The sequence below is a fragment of the Panthera tigris genome, chromosome D2 (genome assembly GCF_018350195.1).
Source record: "Panthera tigris isolate Pti1 chromosome D2, P.tigris_Pti1_mat1.1, whole genome shotgun sequence".
Taxonomy (NCBI): Eukaryota; Metazoa; Chordata; class Mammalia; order Carnivora; family Felidae; genus Panthera; species Panthera tigris.
In genome coordinates, this window is record NC_056670.1 from 6,436,095 (window position 1) to 6,457,888 (window position 21,794).

Below are 21,794 nucleotides of genomic sequence, written 5' to 3' on the forward strand. Positions count from 1 at the left end.
GGGACCTAAGGACACCCCAGCCACCCTGTGGGGAGGCCCATCGGAAAGGAACCATCTTGTCAGCACTAACTTGCTAGCCAGGCGGGTGAGCCACCTCAGAATAGTAGACCCTTCGGCCTCAGCCAGGCCTTCCAACACCTGCAGCCCCAGCCGACGCATGAGTTCAACCCACGACAAGGAAGTGGGCGTGTGTGTGTGACTTCAGTTCTAACCTAAGTCGGAATCACCCAGCTCGGCCTCCCTGGGATTCCTGACCCACAGAATTCCTGAGCGGTAATTCAGGATGACTGTGAACATCTAAACGCACGATAAGTGTGCTCGTAGGGTCCAGACACATCACGAAGACAACGGAGAGAAAAATCCCTGCTGCTGAGAACCTGTTTCTGATTCTGCTTGAATCAGCTTCAACCTGAAATTGGGTGTTATTGTGGCTTCCTTGGGAAAGATGTTTTGACTTTTTTTTTTTTTTTTTTTTACATAAAGGGGCGCCGGGATGGCTCAGCTGGTTAAGCATCTGACTTTGGCTTAGGTCATGATCTCAGGGTTCATGAGTTCGGGCCCCACATCGGGCTCGGTGCCCGATGAGCTAGAGCTAGAGCTCACTAGCTAGAGCTCACTCTGGATCCTCTGTCTCCCTCTCCCTTTGCCCCTCATGGTCTCTCAAAAAAATAAATAAATAAATAAATATTAACAAAAATTTTTTTTTCACTTTTTAAAAAAGTTTTTATATTTATTTATTTTGAGAGAGAGAGATAGAACGTGAGCAGGGGAGGGGCAGAGAGACAGGGAGACACAGAATCCGAAGCAGGCTCCAGGCTCCGAGCTGTCAGCCCAGAGCCCGACACGGGGCTCGAACCCACACACTGAGATCATGACCTGAGCCGAAGTCAGACGCTTAACTGACTGAACCACCCAGAAGCCCCTGTTCACTTTTTTTAAATGTCAAAAATCATTAAAATGATCTAGCAGAAGTGTCAGACCCCAAGCGACCTTCCTCCATGTAAGATACTGTCAGTTAATACCCTGCACAGTAATGACAGTGCATTCACGGCAGGGATCGCAAATATCACTTACGTCACGCACTTAGTCCCATCTATTGGTGGTGGCTCTCAGACGCGTGGTGTTGAGAAGGATTCTGAGCCCAAACCTGGGCTTAGCAAGAAAGAGTGCCTTTTTTGATTAGCAACGCTGTCTACTCTGCGTGTGGCACAGGCAGTGGTAGGCTGATCAACCGTCACACAGCGGGAAACGAAAAGCTGTCATTTGAATCGCTTGTCAGTTTCTCTGGTATAAATACTCCCTGCCCCAGTCAATTTCAAGCTTCCAAAATTTAACAACGAGCCCCCCCCCCTCGCCCAAGCTCTTGAATATTTAACAGCCAGCCCTCATAAGCTGGTGCAAGACGGTCCCAGAACACGCTTGGGAAGCGTGCAACTTACAGGCTATATACTTAACCCGCGTAAATACAACCACCAATCTCTTCTATTTTAGGGGAAGAGCTACCCCACCCTCATTCTACTTGTGTGGTCATTGAATGAGGAACATCTTATGAACAGTGTTGCCTCATTAACTAATCCGTGTCCCACACGCCGATTGCTAGGTTACCACGTCCATATACACAATCCTGTGATGCCAGGCAAATGTGAAAGGAACTATGACATGACCAGACCAACACCCTCTGACCAAGTAGCCTACATTCTCCATCCCAGTAAGTCTCCATGTTGCTCCTGTGTGACCCAAATCCAGACCACACTCTTCATCACCCTATGTCTTCTTCTAAAACAGTAATAACTCCACTCATGAAGGAGAAGCCCATCGCTAAAGGGGCACCATGAAAGCTTGACTAAAGGCTGCTGTGAAAAGCTAATGTGCCCACAGTTCTGTAACTAAGACAGGAAGGTAGCAAAGAGAAAGAACTTCTGGTCAACCTTAAAGCTCTCCTAACCCCATCCCATTTTTATTCCCAGAGAATGTTAGGATTTTATAGCAAGTGTACTTCTTCGGGCTTACACAAGAATCGAGCTCTTAGCAAGAGAGAAATTGCGGGGGCATCTGGGTGGCTGGGTCGGTTCAGCGTCCAACTTCAGCTCAGGTCACGATCTCACAGTTTGTGAGTTTGAGCCCCACATCGGGCTCTGTGCCGACAGCTCAGAGCCTGGAGCCTGCTTCAGATTCTGTGTCTCCCTCTCTTTCTGCCCCTCTCCCGTTCGTGCTTTGTATCTCTGTCTCTCCGTCTCTGTGTCTGTCTCTCTCTCTCAAAAATAAACATTAAAAAAAAAAAGGAAGAAAAATTATGGCACTCAAATTTTAAAACAAAAGAGAAAGACCACAAACATCTCCCAAAACTTCTATCCTAACCTTTATGCTCCAACGTGAATTCAGACCCACGGAACTTCAAGAAAAAGAAAAGAAAAACTCAATCATCTAGTAGCAACGTCTGCCAGCAGCCATGGTAAATAGCATGTTACCTACTTCATGAGGAGGGGTGTTTCAACAGAATGAAGAAGTTACCTTAAGGTCTACAGCTCACCTCTGTGTTCAGTTTCCATTCAGTTTCCTATTACTGACACACCTGGGAACCTGCCGCAGAAAGACCTGGAAAGCCCCTCTGTTCTGCCCTGTCTCACTGCTCAGAGATCTTCCAGAACCTTCATTGCATGCTGGAAATGTCATCAGTCCTCAAAGCTGAGGCTGAGAACCTGCCTAAAACCAGGTATTATAAGGAAGCGGGAAGGCAATTGTCGAGCTACATTTATTCCTCACACTTTCCCTTGGGTTGGCCTGGGATAACAGAGTGGGTTCATTTAAAGGCCTTCCCACCAGGTCCCAGATTACACGGGGAAAGTAAAACTAGGAAGGGATTGTGAAATGGTGGACTGTTGACTTCACAGCCTCTGCAGTCCAACACATTAATCCCCTCTCCCCTCCCCACTCCACCCCCAAAGTCCACCCCTGACTCTCCCATTTCTTCTCATGACCCCACCACCTCCCCATGAGAACCATCTCCGACCCTTGAGAAGAGTGGTAAGCGTCATGGTAACAAGTGTGGGCACTGGCACCGAGATGCCTGTGCGTCCACCCAGCTCCGCAGACAAGTTCCCTGATCCCCTGCAGCTCATATTTGTTTCCCAACCTGTCACGTGACATAATGATAGCACCTGCCTCCTCCGGTTGTTTGGAGGATTGAATTCATTAATGTACGTGGAGCCATCAGGCGTGACTCATCGCGGGAACTAGGCAAGTTTTAGCTTTTATTTTTATTCATTCTCAAACCTCATTTGCATTTAAGGTGACCTCTTACTACCAGGTAGCCTCACGGCCACCACACTGACTGAAGACCTTTGTGCGAGCCTCACGCGGTCCAGGGGAAATGTCCAGGCAAAGTTAACATCCTTCCCGCGAGCTTCCCTTCCCTTTCCAGTTCGTGCAGCCTTCCAACATGTTGTAAAACTCCCCTGTGTTGAATCTCCTCTGTTTGAAATACCAAGTGTGATTACCATTTCCCAACTAGATCCTCACCAGTAGAGCCTTCGTATTAACTTAACAAAGCTGCCAGTTTGTGTCCTGGTCCAGCCTCAGTCTATTTCATCAAACACTGCTGTCTGATTAATCATTCTGAAGCAAAATTGGGTTTGCATTACTCCTCCACTCAAAAGTTTTTGCAGAAGCCCCATCACTTAACAGAGTCAAAATAAACCGGCATCCCAGACCCTCTACAATTATGACCAACATACCTGCTAGGTGTATTTCTAATTACATGCTTACATGGGTCCTAATAGCAGGAAGCCTTGTGCCTGCAAAGGAGGCTACATCCCTCCCTCTGCCACGTTAACCAGTTAAAATTCCTCCCATCCAGATAAAAAGATGTGGTATGCATATGCAATGGAATATTACTCAGCCATCAAAAAGAATGAAATCTTGGGGCACCTGGGTGGCTCAGTCGGCTGAGCATCCGACTTCGGCTCAGGTCATGATCTCACAGTTGATGAGTTCGAGCCCCGTGTCGGGGTCTGTGCTGACGGCTCGGAGCCTGGAGCCTGCTTTGGATTCTGTGTCTCCCTCTCTCTCTCTGCCCCTCCCCTGCTCGTGCTCTGTCTTCCTCTGTCTCAGAAATAAACATTAAAAAAACCTTTTTTCAATATTCAAAAAAAAAGAATGAAATCTTGCCATCTGAACCAACATAGACGGATCTAGAGAGTGTTAGGCTAAGAGAAGTCAGTCAGAGGAAGATAGATACCATATGACCTCACTCATCTGTGGAATTTAAGAAACAAAACAAATGAACAAAGGGAAGAAGAGAGACAAACCAAACCACAGACCCTAGCTATAGAGAATGAACAGAGGGTTACGAGAGAGGGGATGGGTGAAACAGGTGAAGGGGACTAAGAATTCACTCGACTTGATGAGCACTCAGTAATTGTTGAATAACTGTACACCCGAAATATAACTCTACCATTAACTACACTGGAATTAAAATAAACTAAAATTTTGTCCATTCAAATGTCACATCCACTGTGAAATTTTCCCCTACATTCCATTTTCGGATTCCCCTTGTGGTGGTTTTAAATCACTGTGTGCCCACAAGTTCCTCTCTCCTCCTCCCTGTAAGAAGGGAGGTTCTGCTGTCCTATCCCTGGGTGTGAAATGTACCTGGTACCTTGCTTCCAATGGACAGAATAGGCTGGAAGCTCAACTCCTGAGCACAACTGTGGCCTCTTCACTTCTCTTTCTCTCGAGTCACTCACTTTGGGGGAAGCAACAGTTTTGGGCCGCAAGGATCTGGAAAGTGGGAAACTGAGGTCTTCTATCAGCAGCCACACAAGTGACTCATCTTGGAAGTGGTTCAATCAGGACTTCCAATGACTGTGGCCCTTGCCAACACCTTGATTTCAAGATATCCTAAGCCAGAACCACCTAGTTAAGCCAGTCCTGATTTCCTGATCAACACAATGTATGAGATGATGTTTATTATTTTTTTAACTTGCTTTATTTTTTATTTTCCTAAATTTACATCCAAATTAGTTAGCATCGAGGGCAACAATGATTTCAGGAGGAGATTCCTTAGTGCCCCTTCCCCATTTAGCCCATCCCCCCTCCTACACCCCCTCCAGTAACCCTCTGTTTGTTCTCCATGTTTATGAGTCTCTTCTGTTTTGTCCCTTTCCCTGTTTTTATATTATTTTTGTTTACCTTCCCTATTATTATTTTTAATGTTTATTTATTTTTGAGAGAGACAGAGCGTGCAAGTGGAGGAGGGAGGGGCAGAGAGAAAGGGAGACAGAGGACCCAAAGGGGGCTCTACGCTGACAGCTGAGAGCCCAATGTGGGGCTCAAACTCACAAACCATGAGATCATGACCTGAGCTGGAGTCAGATGCTTAACCAACTGAGCCACCCAGAATCCCCTAGATGATGTTTATTGTTTTAAACCACCATATTCTGGAGCTATTTGTTATTCAGTAGATTACACACCACTGAACTTTACTCCAGTGAACTATAGTTCATGTGTTTTTCTATTACACTCCCTTCCTCCTATCCCCAACTGGGCAGTGAGCTCATAGGGAACGTGTATTATGACTCCTTTGGCTATGTACCCTCTGAAATTGCCAGCAAAGTGCCACGCCAAAAGCAGGTGGTCAATGCATTTTTCCCTGCAAGATAATAGAATAATGTCACTTTTAAGAATATGGGATCTGACATCAGGCATCTGTATGTTCAGAACCCAGCTGTCCCACTTGCTGACTGTGTGAAATTGAAAAAGCTACTTGCCTTCTCTAAGACTCTATTACCTTATCCATAAAGTGGAGAGAACAACAGACCCACCGCATAGTTTTGTTGTAAGCGTAGGAGTGGGGAAAACATGTAATCTTGCTTCCTGAGCGTCTATAGATGGGGGAGGATCCCACCACATTCCCCAAGAAAGAGTGACACTGGAGAAATATTTGAGGGCCTCCCTCATCTCTCTCACTGGCTCCTTCACACAGCAGGAGTAACAGTGTTTAACAGATGAGGCTGATAGAACATGACAACGAATAGTGGGCATTTGATGGTCACTCTCCTGGATAGTCCAGACCCTCATCTCCCTTACCTTCGTGAAGGTGTGAGCAAACATTAAGGGAGCACATTCTCTTTCTGTGACCTGATCCCATGCAGAAAGTATAACTGGGTCAGGGCCAAGAATCTGGCTTAGAAAGGCAGACATGAAAGTCCAAGCCCATCACCCTATGTCTCCCTCTCCTTCTGTGCATCTTACTGTTGCCTGCCCAGGACCCACAGGCACCTTTCTGCTAAGCTCAACCTTCCCCACAGTGGGGTGACATGGTCTCAATTCAGGTAAAAATCACAGAAGAGCCTGTCATAGTCTACAATAGCACTTAAAGGGTGAGAGCGCTAACATTATATATTTTTTTAAATTTTATTATGGAAATTTTCAAACACATACAAAAATAATCTGAAGAGCATAATGAGACCCCCATCTACCTCTCACCCAGCTTCAGACATTTATGGCCAATCTCATTTCAGTGTCACGTTTTCATTCTCATTTGGCTCCTTGCATCTATTCTCAGTCATATAAAAACTCGAGGGAAGGGTTAGTGATTAGTTGGCGCTCTCAGAATTCTAATTAGGAGGATTAAATAAGAGAATGTATGTGAAGATCACCCAGAACATAATAAAATTTCAAAACACATTAACGTTAATAATGACAATGAGTCATCAGCAGAATTGAAAGCAAGTTTTGACCAAGATGGCGCAGACCGGAATTATTTGTGGGATAATTGTCTGCTGGATTGTTGAGAGTTAATAACGTGGAGGGCAGTAGAATCTCACTGGATGAGAAGCCAGGAGGGCTTTGTTACTTTCAAGGTCACCCACAGACTTCTCTTCTAAATCACATGTCATTTCTTTTGTCACCTCAATCACTTACCTCCAGCCTGAGTCGTTGGGATACCATGCCTATGTCGATGCTGACAAACGCCACTCGATTGGACCCATCTGGTTCCGCCATGATGAAAGCACGGCTGTACAGCCTGGTGAGGATGCCCCGTGCATTCTGGCCAGTTTTGCTGTAGCCCATCTAGAAGGAAGAGAAAGTCAGGGCCCCTCTGCCTCACTGCCCTGCCATGAGAACCAAGCACAACCATGCAAAAAGAGACCACGTAGGAAAGAAAAACACAATCCACAGGACACTGTGGCTCTGAGTGAGATGATAACATGTGTTTTCAAGAATAAAGCCAACATCATAAGAGAAGCTTTACTCTTCTGTTACAAAAATGCAAAGGCAAAGTAGTTATCTGTTTGGCAGAAGCCATCCATAGGCTCACGGGCAAGGAAGGGGTTGGCATGGCTTGGGAATTCCGTTACCACACCGGAGACCTTTCAGGGTTTTCTGTTCTCTTCTCCTGCCTGAGGTATTACAGAAGGAAATAGTTCCCCTACCATCATCCCATATACCCAGGTGCGTCTAAAGACTGAAGGTTCCCTCACTTTGGTTGTTTGGTGTATGATGTTCTTTTCTTTCTTTCTTTCTTTTTTTTTCCAGAAGAAAATGGTTTCTTTATGATTCAATAATCTCTTTATTTTTTAGTTTATTTATTCTGAGAGAAAGAGAGAGAGAGAGAGAGAGAGAGAGAGAGTGCGCACAAGTGGGGGAGGGGCAGACAGATACAGGGAGAGAATCCCAAGCAGGCTCTGCATGTCATCAAAGAGCACACAGGGCTCGATCTCACAAACCACAAGATCATGACCTGAGCTGAAACCAGGAGTCAGACATTGAACTGACTGAGCCACCCAGGCACCCCAATAATCTTTTTCTGAGGGTACCACACCCTGGATTTTACCTTGGTGACCATTCCTCAGCCAAGTCAGACCAAATCCACCTATCTCCCACTCCCCACCCCCTCACACCATGTCATAAGACCCACCCGTAAAGTTATATCCTGGTCTTCAGAATGCTCTCTCTATCGCTCACTTTACCCCTCATAGGAATGGTCATTCAGGGTTCTCATTCCAGAGCCACTTTTCAGAATAGATATCAGGGAACAATTCCTAGAATCTAAGGGTTATTTGGTAGGAGGGAGAAAATCTCATCAGACAACTTCACGTTCTAGCTTCCTAGAAAAAGGTTGATGTGAGTGAATACATCCACCATCACAGCCAAGAGGTTGCAGACCAGCAGCCAATGGGCCACACCTGACCCACAGAAGCATTTCACTTGGCTTGCATGGTGTTGGCCGACACTAGGTTTCCAGTTTTGACTAGAGTTGCCTGTATTTCCCCACAGACAGACTTAGATCCTCTGGTCTTCAATTCAGAAATTTTCCAGCTTCTCTTGAACAAACTGTGGGATAGGGTAGCCCTCCATGGTAACAATTGCTAAAGCCATGAACTTTCTAGTTGTTCCATAATCCCTACCACTTCCTTGACGGTTCGCTAGACTCTTATCAGCTCACAGAGAGGCCTGCTTCCATCACTTATGGTACCGGCCCGTCCCCGATGGTACATGAGTTTGACAGCAGTTCCATTCATAAAAAAGTGGCCAACTCATTTTACAAAGGAATTGTGGTTGAACACGTGGCCCCTCTGCTCTCTATGGCACGATATCCACAGTGTTAGACAGCAGCGAAGTCAATGAAAAAGGAGGAAGACAATAATGTAATCATAAGGAATCAGTGTAGGGTGCAAGGGGTAAAAGTAAAGTACTTGTTTCATTCTCCTTGAGGAGCCCATGATTTGCCTACCAAACTGATATCTGCTACTTGTCCTGTGCAGTCAGCTCGCCCAACACCAATATGGTAGCCACTGAAGTTCTGAAATAGAGGAGGCTCTGGGGTGGTGGTCACTGGAGGTCCCTGGGTGGCTGTGGAGCCATGTGTGAGCGTTGAGCCTTGAGTGGCCGTGGAGCCCAGCGTGGCTGGGGGGCTCTGGGTGACCGGAAAGCCTGAATCTAAAAGCAGAACATTTAAGAAACAACAGTTCAGTCCACTTATCTGTGGGCATCGATTAGAATTCACAGGTTCAGGTTCCCATGGAAAAATCTTTATATACTGTCTTATATTTAAAATATATAGAAAGAAACCTCTCAGGAACTTGTTGTATACAACAACCCTAAGGAGGATCTTTCTGGTAAGCTGGAGATGTGTCATCCTAACAATGAAGGCCTGTGTCAAATGTCCATCTGCTTCTCATCACAAGCTGTTCCTTGTCAAACTCATGGCCCTTCACTCACTCCTGATGGACTTTTCTAGCCAAACAAAGCAGGCGCCAGGTTCCTCAGGGGCCAGCCTCTGGAGATTTGTCTCCACGGCTCTCTCCGTCCGGAGACCCCCACTCCTCTCTGTTCCACCAACCGAGCTCCAAGACTCCCTTCAAGTTGGTTCATTTCCATCACACCCAGAGGCAGCTCAACCCTCCTGGCAGGAGGCCACCCCCCTGTTGTCTCTACTCTGCACCCACAACCTTCTCAAGCCTTCTATTTGGAATACAGATGAGATCACTGCACGTTCAACATAGCTGCACCTTATTGTAATCATATCACCATCTATGTACGTGCCTGTACACACATATGTCCACACACATACATACGTGAATATCAAGGGAAACAGAATGGCAGAAAGACTGCAAGAGCAGGTACCAGAAACAAACAACCTGGGTTTAAAAACTGATTCTACCACATACTAGCTGAGCATACTAGCTGAAATCGCTTATCCTGTTCTACCTCAATGTTTCTCATCTAGAAAAGAGAGGCAGTCCTAATACGCTAACTTCCTAGGGTTGTTTTGAACAATAAATATGTTAACACATATCAAAAATTTCGAATAATGGCCAGAATATAGCTTTGGTTCTACTTACCTATTGAGATATCTTACACATGCATGTTGGTTGTTTGTTTCCACCCCAGACAACAGCCAGGGTGGCCAAGGCAACGGAGGTCACTGTCACAGGCCTTAGTGCTCAGAAAAGTACTTGGTGAAGAGATTGGCTGCTGACGTCCCTGGGATCCTAGAATTTAGGGGCTCAGGAGAAGCTAGAGATCATCTAGTCTGATCTCCTTTGCTTTACATATAAGAATCCTGAAGCCCAGAGAAGTGATGTAACCACAATGTCATGGAGAACACGGGATGAATCAGGTGTAGACACCAGATCCTCCAACTAAGGATCTAATGCTCTTTCATCCATATTCAACATGGAGTTAGAATCCACATTTTCTCAACACCAAGCCCATGTTTTCCACAAGACATCAAGTATTGCAAGGAAGGAGGCAGTCACTTTTGCCTTATTGATACTAACATAGGAATGGGGTACCACCCAAAGCCAAACCAGGTCCAATGGCCAAGGGCAATTTCCTTATGACCTCAGAGTCTCAAGTTCTACATCCAGAAAACGGTACTAAGACTAGCACCTACCTTTATAGAAGATTCATGAGAATTAAGTGGGAAAAGGATTGGGAAAAGGATGTAGACTCCTGACCATAGTGCTTGACACAAAGCGACCGTACAATAAACAGCCGCTCCTACTATGAGAATAGTGACCATAATCGTTGATCACCTCCATGAGTCTCAGCCTCTGGATTCTATAACTTTAAGAGCTAAAACTGAATAAGTCCTATGGATGCTTTCCTTTCTTGGAGTCCATGCCCCTGCCCTGCACACTGCTGGCATAGAGGATTTCTGTCCCTCTGTGTCTACAGGGAGTTCAAAGTGCAGGCTCATGGTAGACACTACACCAGAAAGAAGAAGAGGCCACAAGAGAGAAAACTAGGCTGAAAAAAATCAGGCTCTTTCTCTGTTTGGCCTAAAGCTAGCCCTCCCCTTACTTCGGTCAAAGCATTCAACACCCACCCATCGTTTCTACTCATTTACCAGGTATGCAACCCACCACAAAGGCAGGGCTCCATCAAATGCCCAGGGCCCCAATATTGCCCGCAAAAGTAGCCTGCATCATTTTCAAAAACTGAATTCATTCCCAATATTAAAAAAAAATCAGGAGATGCCTAAATCCTCCAGTTTCCAGCTTCTGCTGCAAACTCTGGAGATCTGAATCCATGGGACACCATTTCAACTAACAGCTCACACCCAGGAGGGGCTGCAGACCCCCTTCACCAGAATCTCACCTCCCCCACCCCAGCTCCCCTCCCCACCCAACCTCCTTTACAGAACTTGACTGGTCCTCGTGAGAATTGGCGTTCAAGGCCCCCTTCTCTAAAGCTCAGCACTACTCGATATTCAGTGGGTCTTTCATTCTGCTTTTGTCCCCAAGAGAAGATGATGCCCAAGAAAAGGCAAAGAGCAAGAGAAGAGGCTTGGGGGGAGGGGGGCCGGGGATGCTCACACTACTGGGCCTTGAATAATTCTGAACTGGGCTTAGGTCAGCGGAGAAGTGAGACAAGCCCACGGCACAGTGCCTGTCAACTGCCTACTTGGGGGCAAAGGTAAGCCTGATAACAATTGCTGTCAATGCAGAAAGTACAATTAATGGATGGGTTCGGTGGCCATCCCGGGCTGCTCACATACCATTTGAACTGCCCTGTTATTGGCATTATCAGCAGGCACTGTTCCTTGCCTTCGTGTCCCCAGTCATCCAGAAATTTCCCACAGGCTAGGAATAGCATCCAAGGGAGCCCATGACAACTTGCCTTTATGATTTTCAATGGTCCCACTGGTAATAAACAAGAGGCTGAGGAGGGCTACCGTCACAGCAGTCATCATCACAAGGAGGAAAATCAGGAATGCCTCTAATGTGGAGAGGGTGTGTTTGGCCATGTCTCCTGAGGAAAAGCAGAAATGGAAGAGGCAGAAAATGGCACAACCACAAACTACAACACATATGCTTTGAGCTGCCCAAGGTTAAGATGTCTTAGCTCTTCTAGAATGGACTATACACCAGGGAGGACAAGTACAGAGCATACCTATCACATCCGGGGCCATGGCAGACAAGACCAAGCAATTACAGCACTCTTTGATAAGCTCAGATGTGGTTTCCAAACACTTCCTGGAACAGCGCTCGTTCTAGAGAACCACCCATCATTTGGCATTGGCAATGAAGCTAAAAATCTATTTGTATTCCTTGGCTGTATCATACAGCTTTCATTTATGGTGATGAAGCCATCTGCACACGGGCCTAGGTTGGAACACATCTGTCAACAGGGCTGATTGCTCTTGTGAGAAGGCTGGCTGCAGTTAGGGCTGTCCCCTGTGGTCATGGCCTTGGGAAAACTACCTTGTCTACAAGGAGGTGAAACACATAACTTTGGCCTTGCAACTCCATTTGCTAACTTTCAATTCCTACTTGATGAGAAACCAACACAGAAGACCATCTCTGGTCTCAAGCCAGACATCAGGAAAATCTCCCTCTCTGTCATCAGAAGGATCTCACACATCTTGCAAACCTGTTGAAGGATGGGGACAAAGATAATGCTCTTGTGTTCTACCACAGCAGGAAATGTCCTTACAGATGCCCGAAGATATTTTAGGAGTAGGATTCATTGTTACTCAGCAAGGCTATAGAAGCTAAAAGTCCATATCGGGTAGCAGGAGAAAGTATAATATGGTGGATAAAAATTGGATTCTGCCTTCTAACTCCAGAGTCCAAAGCTCATTTCTGCCACTTACTGGACGACCTTGGGGAATCCTCCCCAACACTGAGCCTCAGTTTCTCTGTCTGTAAATAAGGATGTGGTGATGACAATAATTTTAGTACCCATCTTATAGAGTTCTTATAAAAAGGAGATGGTGCAGTAATAATTCGTTCGTCCCATAGACTGCAATAGGTGTTTATGGTGTTTGCATTTATCATTAGGTCCCAAAATAGCAAAGACTCTGCTCCTTACTGTCCTCAAGGGGAATTTATATGAAGCTAGTGTTAAAGAATTATTGGAATCACACATACAAACTTTGGAACCCGTTTTCTTAACCCATACTTCAGGAAGCCTGAGCAATGAGATGGGATTAGAGTCCAGGACTTGCTCCCACAATGGGTAATATGCAGCCATATTAAGATGCTATTACCCCCCAAGAGTTGTAAATTGGCAACCAATGGGTGGGCTTAGCACGCCCCAATTTTCTGTTTCAGTTTGATTTACTTGACAAGACGGAGGAGCTTACAGTCCATCCGGAAGAGAGTCCACAGTTACAAATCTAAACCTTCAGGTTTTCTCTCACGTTTCATAAACCATGGTAACACTGAGCCAGAAGCTTGGTAAAACTGAGTAGTTACTGTGACCTTTAGATAGATACAGCATGCCTTCTCCAGCCTACCACAACCTCTTCCCAGTGGATCTTTTCCATCTAAGTTACTACCTGGTCTTTGTAGTTATTTTATTGAGCAATCCCTGGACTAGAGTTTAAAAATCAGTCTAACATCAAATACTTCAGAAGTAGGGCTGAACTGGAAGTGGACAAAGAGACTTGAACATCTTCCCGAATCTCTTGGTTATTAGCAGGCTTTCCTCAACCACTTATCACCACTGTCATCACCTTCACCACCACCGTTAGGGACAATTTCAAATGTAAGGCAACACAAATGGGTTCTGATCTTGGTCCCAACATTCACTGGCCAGTCCCCAGGAGTCAGGAGACACCTCTAAAATGTGCCTCTGAAACTCTGATGATCCAAATAAGTTTACTGGTCCTTAGGTGCTGTTTCAGTGGCCAACCTCGAGCCCAGTATACCCAGTTCTTTCTCAAAGCTTTGGTTTCATTAGGCTTCCTGCCAGCTGGGATTGCAGGACCGACAGGGCAACTAAACATGGCTGACCGACAGGGGGATCTCCCAATGTGAGTGTCTACACGCACGTTGCAGATGCAAACGTGGCCACATGCTAGGAGCCTGTGCAACAAGTAGTTGCAAGACATGGTTCAAAAGAATACTTTTTTCTTTTTTGCTTGTTTTATTGGGCTGAAGTGATCACCACCACCAGCCTTTTACACAAGTCCACAATGGCACTTGATTTAACACTAAAGTTTGTACCGCCTACTCGGATTTCAATGATGTACCTCCCTGGGTCTCACCACCCTGTTGCCAGAATTAATGCCAACTTTTAATGTTCTTTTTTAACCAGTGAGCACTATTTATTTTTCCTTGATGACCCCAAATCTGAAGGCAAATGTGAAAGAAAGCAAATGCCTCATCTGCCTTCAGAATGCAAATGGACCACGGAGAGCTGAGCCAGTGGTTGTAACTTAAAAGATTTGGCATTTCCCACTGGTTCTCACTTGATCCAGTGCAATTCTGCAAGCTCGGTGATGAGGCTTTATGACAACAGTGAGCCCCTCGGCACATCTTTACCATGTTGAGGTCTCTGTTTTACAAGACTGTGGAAGGAAAAGGTAATGACTTGGCAAAATGGGTTTCCCAAAGCTAAGGAAATGGAGTGGAGCTTTTAGGATTTCATCAAGATCTCTAAGACAAGGGGATGATTCAAGATCCCTCTCTCTCCCTCCAAGAAAACAGAACTTTCTTACCTGATTCAACCCGTCAAAAGAAATTCCACATCCCAGCAAAGCAAATGACAGTCCAGAATCTTGTTCCTTTCCCCTTGCACGTTGCTCAGCCCAGAGTTCTCAGCACGTTCTGAAACATACTGAAAAAAGAGGTTCCCAGTCATGCCCAGAGAGTTAGGGTTCTCATTAGCATGCCTTTGTGGGCTTGGTGCAGGATGAGATTAAAGGGTATTGATAACAAGAGCCTTATCTGCCTCCCCTGGGACAACCTGATACTGAGATAGAAGTTGCAAAGGATCCGGAGGACTGAAGGTCACTGATTTCAGCCCTTACACACCTCTCCAGTACAAGTTCTGTGCGAGGTCTACAGCCTGGCTCACCAAAAAGAGCACTTGCTTTACTTACCACTGGTCACTCACCCAGAGACAAGGAGGGAATGATGATGCATGCTGGACATTAGTGTGGGCCATGGGTCCCATTGGGCAGCATTTACACTGATCTCAGAAGAGAAAAGTGATTTTAACTTTTAGATTCTTGTATACAAAAAGAATGAGGTTTTAGAGGTGCCTGGGTGGATCAGTCAGTTAAGTGTCCAACTCCTGATTCCGGCTCAGGTCATGATCTCATGATTCATGAGTTCGAGTCCTGCATTGGGCTCCGCACTGAGAGTGTGAAACCTGCTTGGGATTCTCTCTCTCTGTCTCTCTCTCTCTCTGCCCTTCCCCTGCTGCTCTGTCTCTCTCAAAATAAATAAATAAATGTAAAAAGAAAAGAATGAGGCTTTAGATGAACTAAGAATGTAAATAATGGACATACAATGCCCATGTGAATAATGTGCAACCATTACCAATGATATAGAAGAAAATACTTTAATGACTCGGAAAAAGTTACTGTATTAAGTTATTTTAAATTTATAAGACATTATAATCCTGTTTTGTTCATTTTAATTTTTAATTTTTTTTATAAACTGTTTTTAATGGTTTATTGTTTATTTTTGAGAAAGAGAGAGAGACAAAGCATGAGCAGGGGAGGGGCAGAGAGAGAGAGAGAGACACAGAATCCGAAGCAGGCTCCAGGCTCTGAGCTGTCAGCCCAGAGCCTGAGGCGGGCTCGAACTCACTAGCTGTGAGATCGTGACTTGACCCGAAGTTGGATGCTCCAACCGACTGAGCCGCCCAGGCACCCCTATAATCCTGTTTTCCAAACATTATCTATTTGTGGTAGCGAAGACTGTAAGAAATCACAGCAAAATGTTAAGAAGTAATTATCTGGTGATAAGACTGTGAGTTTTGTTTTCATCTTTTCGATTCTTGGTATTATCTGTAAGGGCCATGCACATTTTTATATTGGGGAAAACCCTCCTCTTGAAGCAGGTATACTATAGAGCAGCATGAAGGTAAACAATGGCCCACGAGAGACAGAGAGGAAGGAATAGGGAAACCCCTATTTCCTTTTTTCCCTGCTAGATCCCAGCTGTCCAGGAAGCAGTTGGAAGAACACATAGGCCACTGAATTCCTTGCAGGGTCAAGAGAGACCAGCCCCCGACATTCCAAAGGAAATATTCGAGATCTAAGGGCCTTCCAACAGGGCATTTCATAATGTCGCTCAGCTAGCTCTCTGCTATAGTGGGGCACGGGTTAGATTATGGTAGTAAATGAGGGTTCCTTTCATGCATTTATGTTAGAATTCTTGGTGCCAAGCAGCAGAGGGCAAATCCAGCTAACTTAAGCAGCGGAGGAAGGAGAGAGAAATAAATCCACTGGAAGGCAGAAAATCAGGTGAAGACACAGGCTCTGGAAAGCCAGAGATCAGGGCAGATCCAGGTGGCAGGACGTCCTGAACAATCTTTACAGAGCGTCGCCATCGTGGGAATGCCGACTGGTGCAGCCACTCTGGAGAACAGTGTGGAGGGTCCTCAAAAAACTAAAAATAGAACTACCCTACGACCCAGCAATTGCACTACTAGGCATTTATCCATGGGATACAGGTATGCTGTTTCGAAGGGACACATGCGCCCCCATGTTTATGGCAGCACTATCCACAATAGCCAAAGTATGGAAAGAGCCCAAATGTCCAACGATGGATTAATGGATAAAGAAAATGTGGTATATATATACAATAGAGTATTACTCGGCAATCAAAAAGAATGACATCTTGCCATTTGCAACTACGTGGATGGAACTGGAAGGTATTATGCTAAGCGAAATTGGTCAGTCAGAGAAAGACAAGTATCATGATTTCACTCATATGTGGAATTTAAGAAACAAAACAGATAAACATAGGGAAAGGGAAGGAAAAATAAGATAAAAACAGAGAGGGGACAAGTCATAAGAGATTCTGAAATACAGAGAACAAACTGAGGGTTGCTGGAGGGGTGTTGGGTGGGGGATGGGCTAGATGGGTGATGGGCATTGAGGAGGGCACCTGTTGAGATGAGCCCTGGGTGTTGTAAGTGATGAATCACTACATTCTGTCCCTGAAATCATTACTATACTATATGTTAACTAACTGGGATTTAAATCAAAGAAAAAAGAAAAGAAATGAAAAACAAATAGACAAGCAATGGACTGAGCACAGCCCCCGTCCTGAGGTATGGGGCATCAGGGGTGGCTCCCCACAGAACCACATTTCTGCTTCATCTTCGCCTGTCTCTCTTCTTCTTTCCCTGATGTTTAAATGCGGAATTTATCCCAATACTGTAGGAGCTACAGTCAAAATCAATCTAGATAATAAAGATGGTTACAGCAAAAAAAACAACCAGCAAAAAAAACAAAACCAGAGTCTCACCATCGAGATGGACGCACTCCGGCTGTCTAGGTCTGTACGTTGTTCTGTTCAGGGCTCAGTTCCTGAGAGACAGCATCTGACTGGCCTGGCTCAGGTCATATACATGTCCCTTCCCTCACAGAGATAGTTAAACAGATGTCACAACAAGACCGTCCCCAAAGAGGGAAGGATAGATCTCCAAAATGAAATCAAGGCAGGTAAAAACAACGGACACCTCCTAGTGACCTGCCATCAGATTCCCTTCTCACTTGCAGTGGGAGGGCCTCCAGGCTGCACCCACCATCCCAGCCAGTCCTCTCCCAACACCTCCCTCCCCAAGGAAAGGAGCCCTGCTGTGCTCATTCACACCGAGATTTAGGAGGTGACCCACAGTCTAGTCCAGTAAGATCATTGTAACCAGGGTGTTACATCATGTATCATTTCTCCCAGATGACATTTGAAGACCCATCTCTAAACATGGAGGGGTGAGAATAATCGAGAAGATGCCAAGCACCATGGCAGGGCCAGGGTAGGAGCCATGTTGGGCCGAGGGGACTTGAAGCACCCAAAAAAACAGCCAGACTCCCTGGGGGTGGGGGGAAGATAAAAATCACTGCAAATATTGTAATGTGTACTTCCTTTTTATTTCTGTCTGGATGGCCTTTAAATAAACCCTCTTTGCAAGGTTATGCCTCATGCTAATCATCTCATCCTTTTCCATTCTTTGATTTTTGGGATAATTGAAGAATAAATTATTTTTTGAAAACATATGTTATTTCATAGAGCATCCAGGTTGTGGTCTCTAAATACTGTTTCTTGCTTAAGACAAAACAAAACAAACAAATAAAACAAAACAAGACGAAAACAAAAACAAAAAACAAGCGATCCTTGAAGAAATGGCTGGTTCTAGGTCTGGGGCAAGAAACACACAAACGAAACCTGCAACACGTTTTCATTCCTAGGTCTGTTCAGGGCTCAGTTCCTGACAGACAGCATCTGACTGGCCTGGCTCAGGTCATATACGTGTCCCTTCCCTCATGGAGATAGTTAAACAGATGTCACAATAAGACCATCAAGGAAGTCAAGGAATCAAGGAAGTCAAGGAAGTCAAGATGATGAGCAAGACGATCAGAATTGTGTCAAAAAGAACTAGAGGTTCGCTCTCAAATGCATCAATCTGGACATCAATTTTTTAAAAAGATAATTGCAGAAGATTGAAGCAAATCAAATTTGCTTAGATCCATGATGTCATAATGATGCTTAAAAAAAACCCAAACCTCATTGACTACCTTTAAAAGATGCTGCATTTAAAATAACAAATTCCAGGGTCACCTGGGTGGCTCAGTCAGTTAAGCATCCAACTTTGGCTCAGGTCATGATCTCCTGGTTTGTGAGTTCAAGCCCCGCATCGGGCTCTGTGCTGAAAGCTCAGAACCTGGAGCCTGCTTCGGATTCTCTGACTCCCTCGCTCTCTGCCCCTCCCCTGCTCGTGCTCTGTCTCTCAAAAATAAATAAACGTTAAAAACAATTTTTTTAACACAATAAAATAATGAATTCCAATTTGTTTTTCTGAAAACTGGGAAGGAAAAAGGGAGGGAGGTCTAGAAATCAAGAATGTACTCTGCTCTTCCTATATAGAGGTATCTTGGGAAAGCCAAATCGTTGATGAGAGAGTTTCTCACACTTGAAGAATCTGAGCCAATGAACGAGGAAGGAATGACACACCAAGAATCTAAATGCTTTGCAGACCCCTAGTGAAAGGATGGAACCAGGCAACGATCACCAACTGGATGCTGATTTAAGTCACCAAAGAGAGAGACAAATGACTACCGCAAGCCCTCTGAGCGATGCATGCACCCTCACTTCTCAAATACTCTTACCAAAAAGTAACCCTAAACTGGATCCACCTCTAGATATGAGGGTTTGTAGAAAATATGAAAGACAAACAACTATCAGAGGACAATGTGGGGATACAGTAAGCACGATCCAGATGGCAAAAGATTGTAGGGCAAATGACCCAGTTTCTTGAACAAAGAAATTGGAAGTGGAGAGAAAGAGAGAGAGGCGGGGAAGCAGAAGGGCAGGGGAGGAGAGTGGCCAAGGCAGGGGAGGGGAGGGGAGCAAAGGAGAAGAAATTGTGGATGAAAAGAGGCTGAAGAGACATGCCCACCAACTTACACTGTAAGACCCAAACCCTCATCATTTAGAACCCACTTCAAACAAACTGGCTTTGAAAACGATGAGACAATTGGGAAGATTTGAACACTGACTAGATATTTGATGATATTAGGGGATTATTATTAAAAATGTTACTGTGATAATGGTATTGTAGTCATACCTTTGTAAACAGTCCTTATCTTTTAGACCCATTCTGAAATAGATTTTTAGAGTTTATTTATTTTTGAGAGAGAAAGAGAGTGAATGGGGGGAGAGGCAGAGAGAGGGAGAGGGAGAATCCCAAGCAGACTCCACACTGTCAGTGCAGAGCCCAACACACGGCTCTAACCCATGAAACATGAGATCACAACCTGAGCTGAAGTCAAGAGTCAGACGCATAACCAACTGGGCCACCCATGCATCCCCAAAACAGATTTTTAAAAATATAATAATAACAATAATAATAATAATAATAATAATAATAATAATAATGGAAGTGCAAAAATCAGATAGTTGGATGGATGGATGGATGGATGGTTGGACAGATAGATGGATGGATGGATGGTTGGACAGATGGATGGATGGATGGATGGATGGATGGATGGGTCATAGATAAGGTAGGAGGCTAGATGGATAGGAAATAAGCTTTGCTCTTTAATACGCCAGTGGAGAGAAGAGAAATGGGGTGAAGCACTGTGGCAGGCATTGCAGAGGGCTTCACTCAACCCAGCTGGCATGCCAACACCAGACACTCATTTGCCCTGGGTTCCAGATGCAGGTTCATTTCTGCCTTTCAGATGCATTCATGTGAGACTCTGATTCAGCACTGAGCCACTTGAGGAGAGGGGCTCTGTATTGGACACCTGCTTTCCTGGTTTGGATCATGGCAGCCTGACTTTGAGCTGGCAGTGTGGTGGCTTCAGCCACTTCCTTATTCCATGACCACGACCAAAGCAGCCCATCCCTTAGCAGCTCAGGTCTATATTTAAGTTGGAGAGTTTTTGCAGGAAGCTCAACCCCAGTTCTCTGCCTTGAGCCTTCGCCAAGATTCGGCAAGTTATCTCTAACCCCTAATAAATACCTTTCCTCTGGAGTAGATTCTGTTAGCTCCAGCTAAGAACGTGCCCAAGCTAAATCTCACAAAAGTGAGCACCATACCTCCTTTTGGAGAATATATGCATTCCAATCATTGAACACTGTGTATGCCAAGCTGCCTCTGGGAACATTTTTAAAGTTCAAAGTGATGAGTAGTCTGACATAATGAATTCTTCATTAGATCAGAAAAAAAATTAGTTTTAAGTACACAGGACTGTCATGGTGGTATCTTACCACTTCACAGGTTTTGCAAAGGAAATTGAAAAATACCTTTAAACCCCAAAGCAGTCCCATTATCAGTTGACTATTTATAGATTTACCTTTCCATATGCCTCAGTTGAATCTTGACCTTAAACCTTAAGCAACAGAAGGGAGGCTCCTTCTGTTCCAAGCCAGAGAGACTGCTTCTTTTTTGTTTTGTTTAATTATTTTTTTAATGTTTATTTTTGAGAGAGAGACAGAGTGAAAGTGGGGGAAGGACAGAGAGAGAGGGGGGACACAGGATCAGAAGCAGGCTCCAGGCTCTGAGCTGTCAGCACAGAGCCCGACATGGGGCTCAAACTCATGAACCGTGAGATCATGACCTGAGCCGCGGTCACGCGCTTAACTGACTGAGCCACCAGGCGCCCCTGGAGAGGCTGCTTCTTAGTAAACCCCTTCTGCACCTGTCATATGTTGAGTTTGAGAAGGAGACTAATAGATATACTTCACTACAATGGGAAGCCCAGGTTCCTTCCATGAGGGAGGTCCCAGCTCTGAACACACTGGCCGAGCACAAGGGGAAGACGGTATGGTACAGGGTGCACCATGGCTCTCGTCCCCAAGGGGTTCACCATGCCCTTGTTTCCAGCAATATCGACAGTCCTGCTTTTCTCACAGGAAAAGGTAGATAACCTCTCCCTCCTTGGGGCTGCAGGATTCATCTCCCCAAATTTACTGCAGTGGTGTCTTCAATACAAAGGGCAAAAGATAAAGGCAAAAGATCCAGTATATGGGAAGGACTGGAATTTGGAATCTGAAGATTGAGGCTTTTTGCACAGTGACCTTAGTCCCTCCCTTTTGTTTTCCCTATTAGAAAAATGGAGGCTGACAGAAACCTACCTAGCTGAAAGGTTCACGTAGACATACATTTTGGTAAGTTCTTTGTTAACACAGTAGCCTGATGTGAACGAGTTCTTATGTTAATTAGGCTGAACGTAAATGTCCAAGAATGGTAGGTTCTGCATGTTTAAGCCTGAGAGCACAGTTATTTTCTCGGCATATTCTTCACAGCTGGTTTGAAGGATCTCCCCATTAGTTTGACACACACAGCCTTGGGAAGAAGGGGAGTCCTTTGCT

At 45.1% G+C, this 21,794-nt stretch overlaps 1 protein-coding gene across 3 annotated transcripts in view; it reads right to left on the reverse strand.

Moving 5' to 3' along the window:
- Positions 1-21,794, reverse strand: part of ASAH2 (N-acylsphingosine amidohydrolase 2) — an 88,930-nt gene that overhangs the window by 44,350 nt on the left and 22,786 nt on the right. For all 3 annotated transcript variants that reach the window (XM_042960806.1, XM_042960804.1, XM_042960805.1), the window contains exons 2-5: positions 14,459-14,577; positions 11,632-11,763; positions 8,738-8,943; positions 6,925-7,074 (exon numbers count right to left, since the gene is read on the reverse strand). In XM_042960806.1, the coding sequence (XP_042816740.1) occupies positions 6,925-7,074; positions 8,738-8,943; positions 11,632-11,758 (483 nt within the window). In that variant the 5' untranslated portion in view covers positions 11,759-11,763; positions 14,459-14,577. The remainder of the gene's footprint in view (positions 1-6,924; positions 7,075-8,737; positions 8,944-11,631; positions 11,764-14,458; positions 14,578-21,794) is intronic.